An 18,170-nucleotide genomic window follows, 5' to 3' on the forward strand; every position below is an offset into this window, starting at 1 on the left:
AGTTAAAAATGACAAGTTACATCCACAAACAAGAGAGAAAAGAGTTTTATTAATCTTGAAACTTGAGGATAATACAAATCAACCTAAAGACTAGAGAGACTCCCCATAATGGTCGTTTGAAGAGGGTTAACAAACTCAAGACATAATCTAATACTATGTAATTATATACTTTCTTCGTTCTCTTAATATTGCAACAATTACCATTTCAGGATGTTTCACGAATATTGTAACCTTTTCCTGGCGTACATGTTTTGCTCTCCTTATAACATGAGTCCCAATTTTTATTCCTCTCTATCTCTCTCTTTATCTTATAATTCGTATCCAACCCTCATGTTGCAATAATAGGGAAACGAAGGAAGTACTTACATATTTATAGCTTGAATAAATAAATAAACCCTTTGTCAAAGAAAGCAATTCAAAATTCAACGAGATCATATTTTAGATTAGAGTCGCAGTCTTATGATTTGCAATGCCAACCAAAAACAATTTTACATTGCTTAGAAATTGACAATTTCCACCAATACATTGATAATTTGATAATCAACTCAAATAAAAAATCTACATGAAGTACGTATGAGATAGTGACAAGGTGAAGCATCTCAACGTACTTATCTGACCATAAAACTGAGAATCAACTTGCTAATTTTCTATTCACAAAGTACACAAATTAGCTTTAATTTTATTCAACTATAGAGCATTGGATTGCAAGCTTCAATACAACAACAAAAAAAAAATGCCTAACCTAACCTAACCTTTGATAAGATTACAAATGTCACACACATACACTTACAAATAAGAAACTTATATTACTTGCACTCCAAAAAGATCTCATCCCTTTTGCCAATAGGAGAATATATTCGTGCAATGGTTAAGAAAAAAGACTTTATCTGCCCAGATCAGTGGATATATAACAAGTTAACATTTAATTTTAGTTATTAATGGTATCCCAGTAGTTTCTTTATTTTTTTTTCTTTAAACGGGTAGATATAACAATCTCTGTATACGTTTCTTACGCCCATTTAGCCATGAGAGACATGATTCCCATGCCAATGAAGGCAGCCAAATAGCAAACTAATTGAAGCTTGATATTTCCTTGAAGTTTAAGTCCCATAAAATCACATGCTAATAAGTCCACCAAAGCCATGTAAATTAGTAGCCCGGATGAAGTAGCATTTAGTATTCCTACCACAATTAGGGCAGCTGGGCTATTCTCATTGTAGAAACTTAGCATGCCAATTCCAAGAGCTATTCCAAATGGTGTTGTTACTGAAAAGAAGGCTACCATTGTTGCTTTCATCTTGATCCCGTACTCGGCCTGAAACATTCATTATGAATAAGTACATGTTAAAATCAACTTTATAGAACATGGACTGATTTTGGACCAAAAGTAGAGGGGTCATTGGGTCAAGTCTAGCTTGAACTTTCAGTCTTTAGTTAAATACTCCCTCCGTCCCTTACCATTTGATACAAAAAAAAAAAAAAAATCTCATAAAAAGTGAGTCCAGGTGCAAATAAAAAGGGACAAAAGGATTACATATGTAACTATAGAGTACCTGTAAGATGCAACCACCAAGACCCATGCCCTCAAAGAGCTGATGGAAGCACATAGCCGCGACAAGTGGTCTTATAGTACATGGATTGTTAGAAACACCCATTGAAAGTCCTATCACTACCGAGTGCACTACTATTCCCATCTCTAATACCTGCATAAATCAATAAATTCGGTCATTTGTATGCACTGTTACTTGTTAGTTTATGTACCAATTATATAATATGAACTATGTGCTTATCCTTAAAAAAGAGGTTCAAGGAACAACTTGTGTATATATTTATCTTTCTCTTACTTTGAAAGTCTATAATCCCTTGTCTTCAGTTTCCAGGAATTAATCGAAAAACTGACAGTTTCACTACATCCTAGTTTAATTAATTATATTTAATCCGTATGTATTAGTCATTCACTCATTCTAACTCAAAGGTTAATTAGCCTTTAATTACGTAGATTATGCTCTTTTGTGGCTGGACTATTCTGTCTAATAATTTCATTTAATCACCCAAATTGGTGGATCTAGAATGTACTATAGCTTCTAAGGCATATATGCATGTGCATCCTTGTCATTCTTATTAGAAATTGTTGATACAAATTAAAAATGAATCAGATCAAAGCAATAGTGATAGCTAACTTGCCTTATCTAGCACCATCAACACTTGAGATTTTAGAATATGTGTATACATTATCATCGTATGGATGAAAACGATTAGACACATTATTATAAAACGGGGTAGTATTATGGTGTATTTTATTCACTTGATTTTACTTATTTGAACTTATATGTACTGAACTAATATAAACTTATTAGATTTTCTCAAAACTTATTTTATTTGTAATTTGAACTAGGATAACCCTTATTAAAACTTATTTTCCTAAATGAACTTATTAAGTGAAAATCAAGCAAACAAAATAAGTACTAAGGTAAGGTAAAATGTTAACATTATTATAAACAGAGGTAATATTAGCAAGGGAAGATCAGCCGTACCATAAACTACATTTTTTTTTAATGGAAAGGCGAACAATAAGTTAGGATAATCTTCTCTCACAACTACACCCTAACTTATCAGAATATATATATATAAAAAAAAAAATAATAAATAAATAAATTTACTATCTATAAACTACATTAGTTGACTAATTCATACACTTGTATATTAATACTATGAAAATGACCACACACGAAAATAAATCATTTAGATAAAATAATGTATAACACTAATTAAACTTGATATGCACCAGCTTATGACAAGCTAGACAAGTGATTAACATAATGTAATTGTTAATTAACTCGACATTTTAATTAATTTCCTTCACCTTGTCTTCTTCATACCTACTCTCTAGCAACCAAGACAAATTTTCAAATTGGGAGGACTGTTAGCGTTTATTTTTATTATTTTACCAGCCTACATATATTTATATTATTATCTTCAATTTTCTCGGGGCCTAGCCCCTCGTTTGCACCCAAAAAAAAAGGAACATTTTTTTTTCGCATTAAATAAATTATTTTATACTCTACTACGTACGTAGTAGTTATATATAATATTTACTGTAATTTGAGTTTTAAAAACATTCAGAGCTTAATCTCTTGCATTAGTGCATTATATATTTATGTGTGGCTTGGAGAGTAGGAACTTGTAAGATTGAAGATTATATTAAAAATTAAGCAGTGTTATATTTTGCTTTTGAATTACAATAATTATGGAAGTCTTTAATTTTACAATAGGAATATATTTTATCATCAATTTATATTCATTAAAATGGCCTGTCAAAAAAAAATAATAATAAAATAAAATAAAAAAATCATTAAAAAGGGATGGTAGAGGTGTAGAAATTAAATTGTTATTCGTATATCCTGTTAATTATTGCCATTTGATATACTTTCTCTGTTCTAGACATATTATTGTATTATGTTGACTTTTACAATAATATATACATGCTTGCTCTCCTTCAATCACCAATTATATTTCTAACTTTCAAAGTAGTGTGTTAGCATAATGAATCAAATATGAGTAAAAGTTATTAACATAATGCAATATATCCATAACAATTTTCTTTTTCTTTTTCTTTTTTTTTTTTTTTTTTTTTTTTTTAAATATGATGGTTTTGATCAACCATTTAAAATCATGAATCAAATTCATGCTTTTCAAAGTAGATCAATAAAACTTGGTCAAAATGATAAGAAACTTTCTTTCTCAACAAATCATGATCATGAATTAATCAAATTTTATTAACTACTCGTACATACTAATTCATAGTTTCATACCTGAGCCACAATACGATATCTTAAGAGTTGAGTCTCTTTTTCTTGCGCAACAACTACATGTTCTTTGTTGCTATCATGACTTTGCTCCACCATTTCCATATCACTTTCTCTAGGACTTTGCATGTTATGCACCACACCAACACCGCCACCGGTATCGTGATTACCACCACAATGGGCGTGCATTCTCTTCAACCCCTTCTTCTTAAAATACGCGGTTGCAACCGTGTCCATCATCATGGTCAAGACCGTCGTAACCATAGCTATAAAAGTAGACCAAGGGTAAATCCTCCAAGGGTTTTCAGGCAAACAGGGCGAGGTTAAATTATTCCATGAATCTGGGAGCACGTGCATAAAACCCGTGGACAAAATTACCCCCGCGGCTAGGATTTTTACTATTACAGCCGCGTTACGATCGGGGTGTAACGCTGGAAAAGCCGTCGAAAATAAGGGTAACCCTATTCCTATCATACTAGCTACTAATATGGTAAATATTCCTATGACTTTTAACTTCAAGGATTTTTCCTTGTCATAACACCCTCCACTAGCGGCCGCCTCACATTCGGAGGCGTCCTGCCCTCGGACCGAGGGCGCGTGGAGGAGGATCATGAGGAGAGCTATAGAGATTGAGAGTGTTTGAAGTATTCTCATTCTCTTGCTAGTCATTGCTTTAGCCATTAATATTTTATTGTAATACTATGTACTAGTATTGTACTTGTTTGTGTAACTATTGAACTCTCTAGTTAGCTAAGTGTTTATTTGGTGATGGTAGTTTCGTGTTGGAAAGCTTTGTGTATTTATAATAGACTAGGATTCATGTGAGGAATAGCTAGCAAGTTAGTTGACTAATTATTTTAGACCATATAATATTATAAAAATTTTGTTTTTAATTGCCTACTATATGTCTTCAAAAAAAAAAAAAAAAAAAAATTGACTACTATATTGAATTAATGCGTGCTAATTGTAATTAAGATTTATTGAGTAGCATTTTGAACACATAATGAGCTTGTGTTTGACATGTGATGGGGTGGGCCAATAGGGAATTTCCTCGCGCTTAGTACACGCCCGTACTATCCAACTCATTAATCATTATTTATTTATAATACAAGCTAATAGCATCCACGCACAATGATTGCATGAAAGGATTTGCTTGTAATTTCTAAATAATTAGAGCTACATGCTAGTCACTATAAGACCAAACTACATAACTCCTAGAGTTACGTAGTTTCACCCTACACAATACGTACACTTATATTGGTGTATTAGTTTAACATAGCATCAAGTGGGACGTACGAAAAATTACAAAAGGAAGTAGCTTATCATTGTGGGAGTTGTTGCTTAAATGGTATGGCTAGGGGAATAATGACGTGACAATTGCTAGACTTGTTATGAAGTACGAGTATGAAGTATGGACATGAATTAGAATCTTACTGTAGTAATATAAAGCTTAGTTAGCTTAGTGAAGTGATTTGCGTGAAAATAATTATTAGAACTTTTTAATGTATACATTCGTACTGCTACAAAAACTAACATATTGGCATATAAAGATGAGTAGTTAGTGGAGTAAATTTAGATTCTAACTTAAAAGAATGTAATTATATAAAACTAAGCATGAGATCAAGAGTAAGGGATAGCACAAGTGGTTATAGCTTCTCTCTCAGTATGTTTAAGTTCGTCGATGCATAGTTGGCTTAGAGTCCCAAGTTTATTTTATATGCAATCATAAAACATATAATTAGATGAGTTGTTAATCATGGTTGAGTACTTGAGTGTCAGAGTGTGCAATTATCAATAGATAGGAATATAAATGATAGCAAAGCATCATGCATGCCTTTTAATTTGTTATTAGATGTTGCTCTCAACTTATGCTTTGACATTTGACAACTTAAGGTTCGACTTTGAAGTTTTAACCTTCCAATGAAAGTCAACGAATTGCAAGTCAAATGTATTGCATCATAATAGGATAATTAATAATAAGTAATTATGAACATCATTTGGTCAGCAGCCGTAATTAATGCTGATATTTTAATGGAGATAATCATCTTCAATTCTTGATTGTATTCTAGTGTAAATACAAATTGAAGTACACCAAAAATATCCTTGCGAAAGATTATCACCTACGGCTACAACGCTACAGTACCATTTAGACAATGTTTTATACTTTTATCCACATAAAGTCTACTCGTAATACGTTCAGATAGGATTATATGAGAAAAATAAATTCAGATTAATTTATATAAGCTCTTAAAACTACATACTTATTATCAGCGGTAATTCCATCAAGCGCTTCAAAATTATACGTGTACGTATTAATCCATATTTGATTAGTGATTAAGAGTTAGTGGAAATGATTTATTTTTATATAATAAAGTTTAAGAAAACATTCATCTAGTTTGCATTCGATATTATACATATTATAGTATCGAGTTTTGAAAAGTTGTGTGGCACAACGATAAACTATCTATATATCCTTATTTTGAACTAGAGATTATTGCAGCGATTTTTGGACCTAGAAATATGATTATAATGCATATGAAACTACACTTAGCTTACTAATTTGTTGTGTGCTTGCATCATAATCCTTTTTATCATTTCTAATTTTTATCTATTCATTATGAGTGAAACTTAAATTACCACAGAATTATATAGATTCGGCTCCTGTTTACTCCCTCCATCCCTAAATTACATTCCTCTTTGAAAATTTACACGGGAATTAAGGAGGAATGAGTAAGACAAATAACAATGATTAGATAATGCTATGGGAAGTACAAAGATAGATTAGTTATTACTCATGACATGTCATCAATCCTTTGCAAAAAAAAGGACCAATCACATGCTCCTAATTGAAAGTTTTTAACCAATCATATTCATTGTAATTTGGCACAAGGATTATGAGTGAGATTAGGTAAGGATGAGTGAGAAAGCATTAAATACAAAACAAAAAAAGAGAGTTGATTTACTTAAAAAAACTTACCAAAAATAGAAAAGAGGAATGTAATTTTGGAATACCAAAAATAAAAAGGAGGAATGTAATTTAGGGACGGAGGGAGTAGTAATTAGAGAGTATATACATACATAATTAATTGCTCAGAGTGAGTTGGTTCAATTCCATTGGCTGGCCGTACGTCTGGCCGATTTAATTAGTTGGTTGCATAATTATATTAAACGTTTTGATTAGATGGATTTGTTTAGAAGTCTTTGGAAAAATTAGTTATTAACTTTCCATTGTTTTGTTATTGGTGTGAAATAACAGTATAAATAAATAATTGAATAGAGTAATATATACGAAGTATTAGATTGATAGGGATATCATCTTAGTGCAAATTTGATTATAAGGTTTTTAAATATGATTTATACTTATAATAGGTGATTAAACATTATATTGATTTTATAGTAGTTGCGCTTTAGCAAATGTACGTAAGAGTTAAAGTGTTACAATAATTATTTTGTAATAAAGGAAGTGGCTGGTAGATTTATGGAGTCGACCTTCTAAATTATTGTTCAAATAAACTAGCTCGTTTTTTCATTGTCAAAACTCTCCTCGCTAAACAAAGTAAAGCCCATATACTATGGTTTTTCTCACTTGACTATAATTACGGAAAGCGTTGTTAAAATATGTATATTTATAAAAAAAAAAAAAAATATATATATTATTTTTTCATAAAAGGTACAGAGTAACTAAGAGCAAATGTGAAGGTCAAAGTATTGCAGTTAATTCAATTGGAGATAGGTTTAAATTTGTGGAGTCAACTAGAGCTCTCAATTCAGGTATTCAAGTCGGGTTTGGGTCGGGTCAAATTAGGTCTCGGGTTAAATTAGGATCAGGTATATGTCGGGTCAATCTAGCTTCAGATCAGGTTCAGGTCGGGTCAATTTCAGTTCAAGTTATAACGGTTCGTTCACCTTTTCGGGTATAGGTAGGGTTCAATTCGAGTTAAAATCATATCGGGTTCAATTTCAGGTTCAGGTTGTGTTGAGTCGGGTTTGGATGAGTTAATAATATGGTACATTCGGGTTCGGGTTAGTGTTGAGTCGGGTTCTGGTTCAAATTCAATTCTAACAAATATCGATGTGGTCAATTCAAGTTGAAATATATAATTACGCCTTCCATAATTTGATCAAGCATCATCAAGATTTTATTAGACCTATATACGAGTAATAAAGAACATAAGTTATATAAGCTGAACAAAAGATTTTATCAAATCGGATTGAAGGTTTACAGAATTATACTAGTATATAAGCTGAATAAAAGGTATATAAAATTTTATTAAACCTTCCATGACTCGGGTTCAGGTTTTAATTAAGTTGGGTACTAGTTCGGGATCGAATTGTTTTCGGGTCGGATTAAGGGGAAGGTTCGGGTTCAGGTCAATAAGATCAGGTCAGGTTACAAGTCACTAACCCCATTGTTCGAGTATAGGCTGGGTTCAGATTTTTGTCCGTTAAGGTCAGGTTCTCGGGTCAGGTCAGTTTTTGACAGCTCTAGCTATAATCCACACTTTTTGAGAAAATTTTGAGGTTTCGAGCCCGGAGGCAAAAAGTGGTTGAGAGCCTAGGCTTGAGTTTAAAAAATCAATGCAAGTTGTGAACGGGTAAAACGACCAATTAACGGCATGTTAGATGGTTCCACTGACCCAATTGGACACCGGAGGGTATTAAGGACCAGGATAAACATCTTGGAAATTTTTAGTTTCGGGCGAATGAAGGTCCAAAATTTACAAAATTGAAGGCTATAATCCATGCTTTTTGAGGAAATTTTAAGATTTCGAGGCACGGTGGCAAAAAAGCCTTGAAACCCTAAGGGATACATTTCGGGGTCATATAATGCCGTTTGAAACCATATATGATAATTATAGGTTGTCATAAACGTCCGTGGTAGGCTTGAGATTACGAAATCACTACAAGTTCTGAACGGGTGAAATGACCGTTTAAGGGCATATTAGATGGTTCCACCGACCCAATTATACTCCCTAAGGGTATTAAGGACCATGGTAAACATCTTGGAAATTTTTAAATTTGAGCGAAAGAAGGTAAAAAATTTACAAAATTGATGGCTATAATCCACGCTTTTTGAGGAAATTTTGAAGTTTCGGGGTCCGCTGGCGAAAAGCCTTGAGACCCCAAGGGATACATCTCGGGATTATAATAATTCCGTTTGTTCATTATATGTTGTCATAAACGTCCGTGGTAGGCTTGTTTTACGAAATCACTTCAAGTTTTGAACGGGTAAAATAACCGTTTAAGGGCATATTGGATGGTTCCACTGACCCAATTGGACTCTTAGAGGGTATTAGGGCCCATGGTAAACAACTGGGCAATTTTTATTTCCAAACGAAAAATGGTCAAAAAATTACAAAATTGAAGGCTATAATCCAATCTTTTTGAGGAAATTTTGAGGTTTCAGAGCACGGTGGCAAAAAGCCTTGAAACCCTAAGAGATACATCTCGGGATCATATAATTCCGTTTGAAACCACATATGTTCATTATATGTTGTCATAAACGTCCGTGGTAGGCTTGATTTTACGAAATAACTTCAAGCTGTGAACGGGTAAAATAACCGTTTAAAGGCATATTGGATGGTTCCACCAACCCAATTGGACTCTTGGAGGGTAGTAGGGCCCATGGTAAACATCTGGGCAATTTTTATAACCAAGCGAAAAAACGTCAAAAAAATTACAAAATTGAAGGCTATAATCCACGCTTTTTGAGGAAATTTTGAGGTTTCGGGGCACGGTGGCGAAAAGCCTCGAAACCCTAAGAGACACTAGTACAAAATTGGGCTTAAGTAACACCCTTTGGTAACACTTTAACAAATTCATGATTGTTTGATTTTTACGTAACACTTTTGTAACATTGTGGTATTAGGTAACATTTTTTGTAACACTTTAAAATTATGTAGCACTTTCTTGTAACACTTTGATATTATGTATCACTTGGTTGTAACACTTTGTTTTTTTTTGTTTTTTAATTTCTTTTTTCTTATCAAACTGCTTACTTGCTTCAAAATAAAATCGACCCTCCGTAGACTTATACTAACCTAACTTTCTTCCTCCCTTCCTCCCTCGGCTTCCACCACACCTCCTTTCCTCGGCTTCATCGCTACCCTCTCCTCGCTCCCGTTGCTCCATCATAGCCCCCGTCCACCGCAACGTACCTGCATCAATCAGAACTATTGCTCCAACTCGAAGATGTACACAACAACCAGTGCTCCAATGGATGAGACAACGATTGCCACCTATTAGCTTCTGTCCTCGGCCGCTTCCACCTTAAAGTCAAGGTTAGTTAGCTGATTCCTCTCCTTTCCATTATCAACAAGAATTTGAACTAACTAAAGTTAGGGTTTTAATTCTCTTTCTCTGATCTTGTTATGATTTATTAATTTGATGTTGAATTTGCATATCAATATATTTAATTTCACGATTTTCATGCTCAATTTTGCATGAATCTGTATTGGTTGAAGTATTTATTTGAGTATGGGATTTTTCGTTTTTTCTTTATTTCAATTACTTCTGATTAGATGAGTTTGGGATTTTTCGTTTTTTCTTTATTTCAATTACTGCTGATTAGATGAGTATGGTTGAAGTTTTAGATGAGTTTTTGATTTTTTGTAACATAGCCTCTTTTAGCTTTGGTAAAAAAGAAATAGGTGATCCTCCGTTTTGATTTCTCTCCATTATAACATAAAGTACAATTGGCATGTTGTTTAATTGTATAGGGATTACTAGAGGAGTGTAGAATGTTGTTAATGAAAAGGCAGAGGGAGGTGTTATGGATGGATTGTAAGTAAATCCTTTATTGGTTCCCAACGGGAATTGTCTAGTGTCCAACATTGGGCTGACACTTTGCAGTTCTAAAAGGTTTGTCTGTTGCATCTACAACTTTGCATTTCCCTCTATTGGTACAATGCTCAAACAAAAAACATTACTTAATCTTATGAAACTGCTTCTTTTCTTAATTTTTACTAATAACTTAACCACTTAGATAGGTGTAATAGACTAACCTTGGGAGGGAAGGGATACTATTGGCATCATAGTGTATTTCAGTTATAAGGCAGCTTGGGAAATAGGTTGAGGAGCTTACATTGAGGGAGGAAATATTTGGACAGTGAACCAGACTGATTGAACACCACCAGGCAGAACTGTCATATTTCCAATTTGTGAGTGGTAGCTTCTTTTTCCAAATTCCAACTGATCTAGCTTCTTCGACAAATTTATCGACTTTGTAGTAGCAATTGCTATTGTCTTGCTGACAATAGATAACAAACTTCCTCCGTCCCATAATATCTTACACCATGACTTTTTATGCTATTCTTGTGCTTAATTTGATCATTTTTTACTACAATATATAAACACCAATGTTATTATTAAAACGTTACCAATTTTTTTATTCTTGCTAAAATATTTACATGTATTAATGATCTTTGCATGTTGACAAATGTGTCTAGTCAAAATGGATACAATTTTCTGTAGATACGAAACACCTTAATTTTTTTTTTATTTTTTTTGGTTGAATAGAACACCTTAATGAATATAGATGATCTTAATTAATACATCAAGGATTTGATTCACAAAACTGTAAACGTTGACTGTTGAATTTCTAGATGAACTATTTATAATCATAAGAATAGTGATTTATTTTTATACCTAAGTTTCCTCTTAATTATATTTGAATTGGTATCTAACAGTTTGATTCTTCCTTAACTTATCCAATCAATATGTGAAAATATAAAGATCTTGTGATTTTTAACTTAGAAAAATCATATAGCAAAATTTATTAGTACATGAATTAGGTATTCTCTGTTCCTGTTAGGTGCAAAACTGATTGAGGAATAGACATAAATCATAATGTAGCTCCATTATTATACGTAATATTCTTCAAGCAAAGTCAATTTAGAATGGCGCATGATTTAAATTGGTCCAACCTTCTGAAAACAATTTTGAGCCTTAATTTTCATTGGACTTGAAAAATGACATACATCTACATACTTTTATAAAGTTTAACTTTCATAAATGGTTGTCTATACCCACTATATATGATATGTACCATGAACAACATGCTTTAATTAATAAAGCAGAGCTTAAATAAACAAAGCTTGCTGCATTTTTTTTTCTACTGTAATAACAACAGTATCACCATGGTTTTATCAGTAAAATTACCTTGTTATATCTGTTTTTCTTTTCTAATGTGCTTCGTTATCTCGGCTCAAAGTTACAACAGCATAACCTTGGGCTCATCCCTCATTGCTAGGGATATCTCTTTGTCTTGGGTATCTCCCTCCAAAGACTTTGCTTTCGGGTTTCATAAGATAGAGTCTGGAAGTTTTCTGTTAGCCATATGGTTCAATAGAATACTCGAAAGGACCATAACTTGGTTTGCCAACAGAGACATTCTAGTACCCAGGGGTTCGAAAGTAGAACGTACTGCAAGAAGCTTGATACTTACTGACCCAAGTGGGCGCGAGGTATGGAGAGCTAGGCTGTTGGCTGGCAGCAGCGGCAGCAGAGGAGTGACACTTGCCTTTGCAGCTATGCTCGACACTGGAAACTTCATGCTAATGGATCGGGCTTCTGCTGTACTTTGGCAAAGCTTTGATGAGCCAACTGACACTCTTTTGCCTACACAGACGCTGAATCAAGGCAACCGACTCATTGCAAGTTTTTCTAGAAAGAATTACTCGAGTGGCAGGTTCTCATTCAACTTGGGATATAATGGAAATCTTGCATTATACACCACAGATTTCCCCCTTTTCAACACACTGAACACCAACTATGAGACGTTTGCTGATCGGGGATTCAGAAGCCTGGTGGTGTTCGATCAGTCTGGTTCACTATACCTTGCTGCCTTATAACAAATTTGATGGTAACTAATTTGATGGGGTTTATGTTGTTTCATTGAATGGTTGACGTATCATTTGCTCTTTAATTTGAAGGATAATAATGCGGTTGTCTCTATATTCAAGTTTATATAGATACATGTGTCACATATATAAGTAGTAGTTTACAAGAATGTGCTTATATATCTATATTCTTGGCCAATTGTTAAAAACTAATGTGATACTTTTAATGATTTTCATGAATGCTTTATTTTTGGTTCTTTGATATATGATGCTTTCTCACATATATAGGATCAAATGGATCAAGATGAAGGATTGGAGTAGCAAGTATTGATGTCACAAGAAACACATTTGCATATTTTGTAGCTGCCGGTGTTTGAGGAGATACTACGGAGTACAAGATTAACTTAGATAAACGTTTTTTTTCCGAGATTGAAAAGTTCGGAGCTCTCTGCAATTACCGCTATTGCTGCTGTCATTGTTACTGCTGTCACTGTTACTGCTGAATGCTGCTATCACTATTTGTTGACTTGCTAGCTGGCTAGCTGCTGCTGCTGTTAATAATGTCGTGTGTTGTAACTGCGCTGACTACTATTTTGCTCATTCTGTTTTTGAATTTGGTGGTCTAGAGACAAAGTCGGCTTTTGTTTAGTTTGGATTATTTGATTGTATATGAATTTTAATACAAGAAAATATGAAATTATATCAATTCAAATCATTGTCTATCGTAAATATGAATTTCACTATCATGGTTAATTGTTGTAAATTTTAATATTATTTTTATACATTTAAAAAAATCGCATTTTTTAATAATAATAATAATAATAATAATAATAATAATAATAATAATAATAATAATAATAATAATAATTAGTTTGCATAAAGTGTTACATAATGTCGAATAAAGTGCTTACTATATATGTCAAAAGATGATTGAAAAATGTTACTTAATAATCAACATTGTGTTCCATTAGTTCAAAAAGTGATACATAATGTCGGACAAAGTGATATTATATGATTTTAAAATGTTACTAAAGATAAGTAAGTGCTACATCAGAAATAAAAAGTAACACTTAAAAATGATACTAATAATATAAAAAGTGTTACATAAGAGGGTTTATAGTATCACTATCGAAAGTGTTACCATACGTTACCCAAAGTGTTACTAAAGACCTTAGGGAACATGGGCGGAAGTATCACCCAATAAAGTGTTACCTATTGTCTATAATAACATTTTTACTACTTTATGTAACGCTTTTTGGGTGTTATCTAAGGTTAGTTTTGTACTAGTGAGATACATCTCGGGGTCATATAATTCCGTTTGAAACCATATATGATCATTATATGTTATCACAAATGTCCGTGGTAGGCTTGAGTTTACAAAATCATTACAACTTGTGAACGGGCCAGGTAAAATGACCGTTTAATATTATATTGGATGGTTCCACCGACCCAATTGGACTCTTGGAGGGTACTAGGGCCCATGATAAACATCTGGGCAATTTTTATTTCCAAGCGAAAAAAGGTCAAAAAATTACAAAATTCAAGGCTATAATTCACGCTTTTTGAGGAAATTTTGAGGTTTCGGGGCACAGTGGCGAAAAGCCTTGAAACCCTAAGACATACATCTCGGGATCATATAATTTCATTCAAAACCACATATTTTCATTATATGTTGTCATAAACATCGTTGGTAGGCTTGATTTTACGAAATCATTTCAAGTTGTGAATGGGTAAAATAACCGTTTAATGGCAAATTGAATGTTTCCATCGACTCAATTGGACTCTTGGAGGGCACTAGGGCCCATGGTAAACATATGGGCAATTTTTATTTCCAAGCGAAAAAAGGTCAAAAAATTAAGAAATTGAAGGCTAATCCACGGTTTTTGAGGAAATTTTGAGGTTTCGGAGCACGGTGGTGAAAAGTCTTGAAACCCTAAGAGATACATCCCGGGATCATATAAATCCGTTTGAAACCACATATGTTCATTATATGTTGTCATAAACATCCGTGGTAGGCTTGATTTTACGAAATAACTTCAAGCTGTGAACGGGTAAAATAACCGTTTGAGGGCATATTGGATGGTTCTACCAACCCAATTGGACTCTTGGAGAGTAGAAAGGCCCATGGTAAACATCTGGGCAATTTTTATAACCAAGCAAAAAAAAGGTCAAAAAATTACAAAATTGAAGGCTATAATCCATGCTTTTTAAGGATATTTTGAGGTTTCGGTGCACGGTGACGAAAAGCCTTGAAACCCTAAGAGATACATCTCGGGATCATATAATACCATTTGAAACCACATATATTCATTATATGTTGTCATAAACGTCTGTGGTAGGCTTGATTTTACGAAATCACTTCAAGTTGTGAACAGGTTAAATAACCGTTTAAGGGCATATTGGATGGTTCTACCGACCCAATTGGACTCTTAGAGGGTACTAGGGCCCATGGTAAACATTTGGGCAATTTTTATTTCCAAGCGATAAAAGGTCAAAAAATTAAGAAATTGAAGGCTATAATCCACGGTTTTTAAGGAAATTTTGAGGTTTCGGGGCACGATGGCGGAAATCCTTGAAACCCTAAGGGATAAATCTCAAGGTAATATAATTTAGTTTGAAACCATATATGATCATTGTATGTTATCACAAACGTCTGTGGTAGGCTTGAGTTTACGAAATCACTACAAGTTGCGAACGAGTAAAATGACCGTTTAAGGGCATATTGGATGGTTCCACTAACCCAATTGTACTCCCGGAGGGTATTAGAAACCATGGTAAACATCTTGGCAATTTTTAGTTTCGGGCGAAAGAAGGTAAAAAATTACAAAATTAATGGCTATAATCCACGCTTTTTGAGGAAATTTTGAGGTTTTGGGGCACGGTGGTGAAAAGGCTTGAAACCTTAAGGGATACATCTCGGTGTTCTATAATTTCGTTTGAAACCACATATGATTATTATATGTTGTCTTAAACGTCCGTGGTAGGCTTGATTTTACAAAATCACTTCAAATTGTGAACGGATAAAATGATCGTTTAAGAGCATATTGGATGGTTCTACCGACTCAACTGTACTCTCAAAGGGTATTAGGGACCATGGTAAACATCTTGGAAATTTTTGGTTTCGGGTGAAAGAAGGTAAAAAAATTTACAAAATTGAAGGCTATAATCCACGCTTTTTGAGGAAATTTTGAGGTTTCGGGGCACGGTGGCAGAAAGCCTTGAAACCCTAAGGGATACATCTCGGGGTCATATAATGCTGTTTGAAACCATATATGATAATTATATGTTGTCATAAACGTTCGTGGTGGGCTTGAGTTTACGAAATCACTACAAGTTGTGAACAGGTAAAATGACAAATTAATGGCGTATTAGATGGTTCCACTGACCCAATTGTACTCCCGGAGGGTATTAGGGACCATGGTAAACATCTTGGCAATTTTTAGTTTCGAGCGAAAAAAGGTCAAAAATTTACAAAATTGAAGGTTATAATCCACGCTTTTTGAGGAAATTTTGAAGTTTCGGGGCACGGTGGCGAAAAGCCTTGAGACCCCAAGGGATACATCTCGGTGTCATATAATTCCGTTTGAAACCATATATGATCATTATATGTTGTCATTAACGTCTGTGGTAGGCTTATTTTACGAAATCACTTCAAGTTGTGAACGGGTAAAATGACCGTTTAAGGGCATATTGGATGGTTCCACCAACCGAATTGGACTCTTGGAGGGTATTAGGGACCATTGTAAACATCTCAGCATTTTATTTTCGAGCAAAAAAAGGTCGAAATTTTACAAAATTGAAGGCTATAATCCACGCTTTTTAAAGAAATTTTGAGGTTTAGGGGTTCTGTGGCGAAAAGTGGCAAATTTGAAGGTTATAATCCAACCCATTGTTTGAGTCTAGGCTGCGTTCAGATCATTGTCGGTTAAGGTCGGGTCCTCGGTCAGGTCAGTTTTTGACAGCTTTAGGGTCTCAACCCTATTTGCCACTAGCCCTGAAACTTCAAAAATTCCTCAAAAACTGTGGCTTATATAGCCTTCAATTTTGTAATTTTTTTTATCTTTTTTCGCCAGGGAAATAAGAATTTCCAAGTTGTTTACCATGGTCTCTAATACCCTCCGATAGTTTAATTGGGTAGGTGGAACCATCCAATTTTCCTTTAAATGGTCATTTTACCCGTTTTCGTACATGCCTCTTATATTGGCTATAAGCTCTCACGGGCCTTTACGTTGCCGATTAATGGTCATATATGGGTCCACACAATATTATATGATTCCGGGATTCATCCCGTAGTGTTCCGTGAAATTCCAACACAAGCACCCGACACCTTTTAAATCGCTCCAATTTCGTGTATTATAGTAGAGTTGTTGATTCGGGTATTGAAATCGGATTTGGGTTGAGTCAAATCATGTCTCGGTTTAAATTAGGATCTAGTTATGCCGGGTCAATCTAGCCTCATATCAGGTTCCAGTTCGGGTCGTGTCAATTTCAGTTGAGTTTATTCTAGGTCGTTCACCAATTTGGATTTATGTCGGGTTCAATTCGAGCCAAATTCAGATCGGATCCAATTTCAGGTTCGGGTTGTTTGTGAGTAAGGTTTGAGTGGGTTAATAGATGGTACGTTCGGGTTCGAGTTAGTGTTAAGTTGGGTTTTGGTTCAAGTTCAATTCCAATAAATATCAATGTGCTCAAGTTGAATATATATAATTATGCCTTGCATAATTTGATCAGCTTTATCAAGATTTTATTAAACCTATATATGAGTAATAGAGAGCAAAAGGTATACAAGATGTTACTGATTGTGGGTTTACAGAATTGTACCAGTATATAAGTTGAACAAAAGGCATGTAAATTTTATTAAACCTTCCATAATGACTCGGGTACAAGTTCTAGTTGGGTCAGGTACTAGTTCGGGTACAGATTGTTGTTGGGTCGGATTAAATCGGTTGACGGTTACTCTCAGGTCGGGAGCAGGTTCGGGTTCAGGTCAAAAGTATTGGATCAAATCGGTTGTTGGTTAACATATGGTCAGGTTCATGTGGGATTACAGGTCACTAGTTTCACCCCATTTTCTGGGTACATGCAGGTTGGGTTCAGATCATTGTCGGTTCAGGTCAAGTTCTCGGATCGGATCATTTTTTGACAGCTCTAGATTCAACCATCTAATTTGGTCATATATTGCTCCCTTTTTTCCCCTCTTTACCAAACAAAATAAAGCCCATATAGTTCCACCAAAATATTGCTTAACGTGGAACAAAGTTACATGTGTGTTCCTTAAGTCCTTTACTAATTTCTAATTGTATAACATTAGGACTATTGACTTTATTTGTTTGTACCATTAAAGAGAATTCATTTTCGTTAAAATATATCGTAGTATTGGTGGATGTAGACGCATTAGATAACGACAATTATCTCATCATATTTATTAAAGAAGAAAATGGAAATGTTGCTTCAAACTTCAGTTAAGAATAAATTATAAAATGATAATTTCAATACACAAATAAACACACAAATTAAATTACAA

The 18,170-nt window shown here is 34.0% G+C and overlaps 1 protein-coding gene and 1 long non-coding RNA gene across 3 annotated transcripts; one reads left to right on the forward strand and one right to left on the reverse strand.

Annotated features, from left to right (window-relative positions):
• Positions 1 to 1,009: 1,009 nt before the first annotated feature.
• LOC145612142 (zinc transporter 7-like) lies at positions 1,010 to 4,475 on the reverse strand. The gene is made up of 3 exons (XM_081667514.1): positions 3,813 to 4,475; positions 1,554 to 1,703; positions 1,010 to 1,315 (listed from the first exon to the last, which is right to left on the reverse strand). The coding sequence occupies exons 1-3, from the start codon at positions 4,473 to 4,475 to the stop codon at positions 1,010 to 1,012; spliced, it is 1,119 nt and encodes a 372-aa protein (XP_081523640.1).
• A 5,097-nt stretch (positions 4,476 to 9,572) lies between these two features.
• LOC145611581 (uncharacterized) lies at positions 9,573 to 13,361 on the forward strand. 2 transcript variants are annotated; one of them, XR_014106409.1, is made up of 3 exons: positions 9,573 to 10,087; positions 12,019 to 12,669; positions 12,935 to 13,361. It is a non-coding gene; the product is annotated as an uncharacterized LOC145611581 (long non-coding RNA). The 2 variants fall into 2 exon arrangements; XR_014106410.1 differs by having other exon boundaries at positions 12,058 to 12,669.
• Positions 13,362 to 18,170: the final 4,809 nt, after the last annotated feature.

This window comes from Chenopodium album, chromosome 24 (genome assembly GCF_948465745.1).
Source record: "Chenopodium album chromosome 24, dcCheAlbu1.1, whole genome shotgun sequence".
Lineage (NCBI taxonomy): Eukaryota > Viridiplantae > Streptophyta > Magnoliopsida > Caryophyllales > Amaranthaceae > Chenopodium > Chenopodium album.

Bases quoted from the DNA above. Each gene is read 5' to 3' on its own strand.
- LOC145612142 (XM_081667514.1), bottom strand. From the start codon at position 4,475: ATGACTAGCAAGAGAATGAGAATACTTCAAACACTCTCAATCTCTATA. The intron at 1,704-3,812 runs GTATGAAACTAT...TGATTTATGCAG, and splicing joins GATATCGTATTGTGGCTCAG to GTATTAGAGATGGGAATAGT. The intron at 1,316-1,553 runs GTACTCTATAGT...TGAATGTTTCAG, and splicing joins TTGGTGGTTGCATCTTACAG to GCCGAGTACGGGATCAAGAT.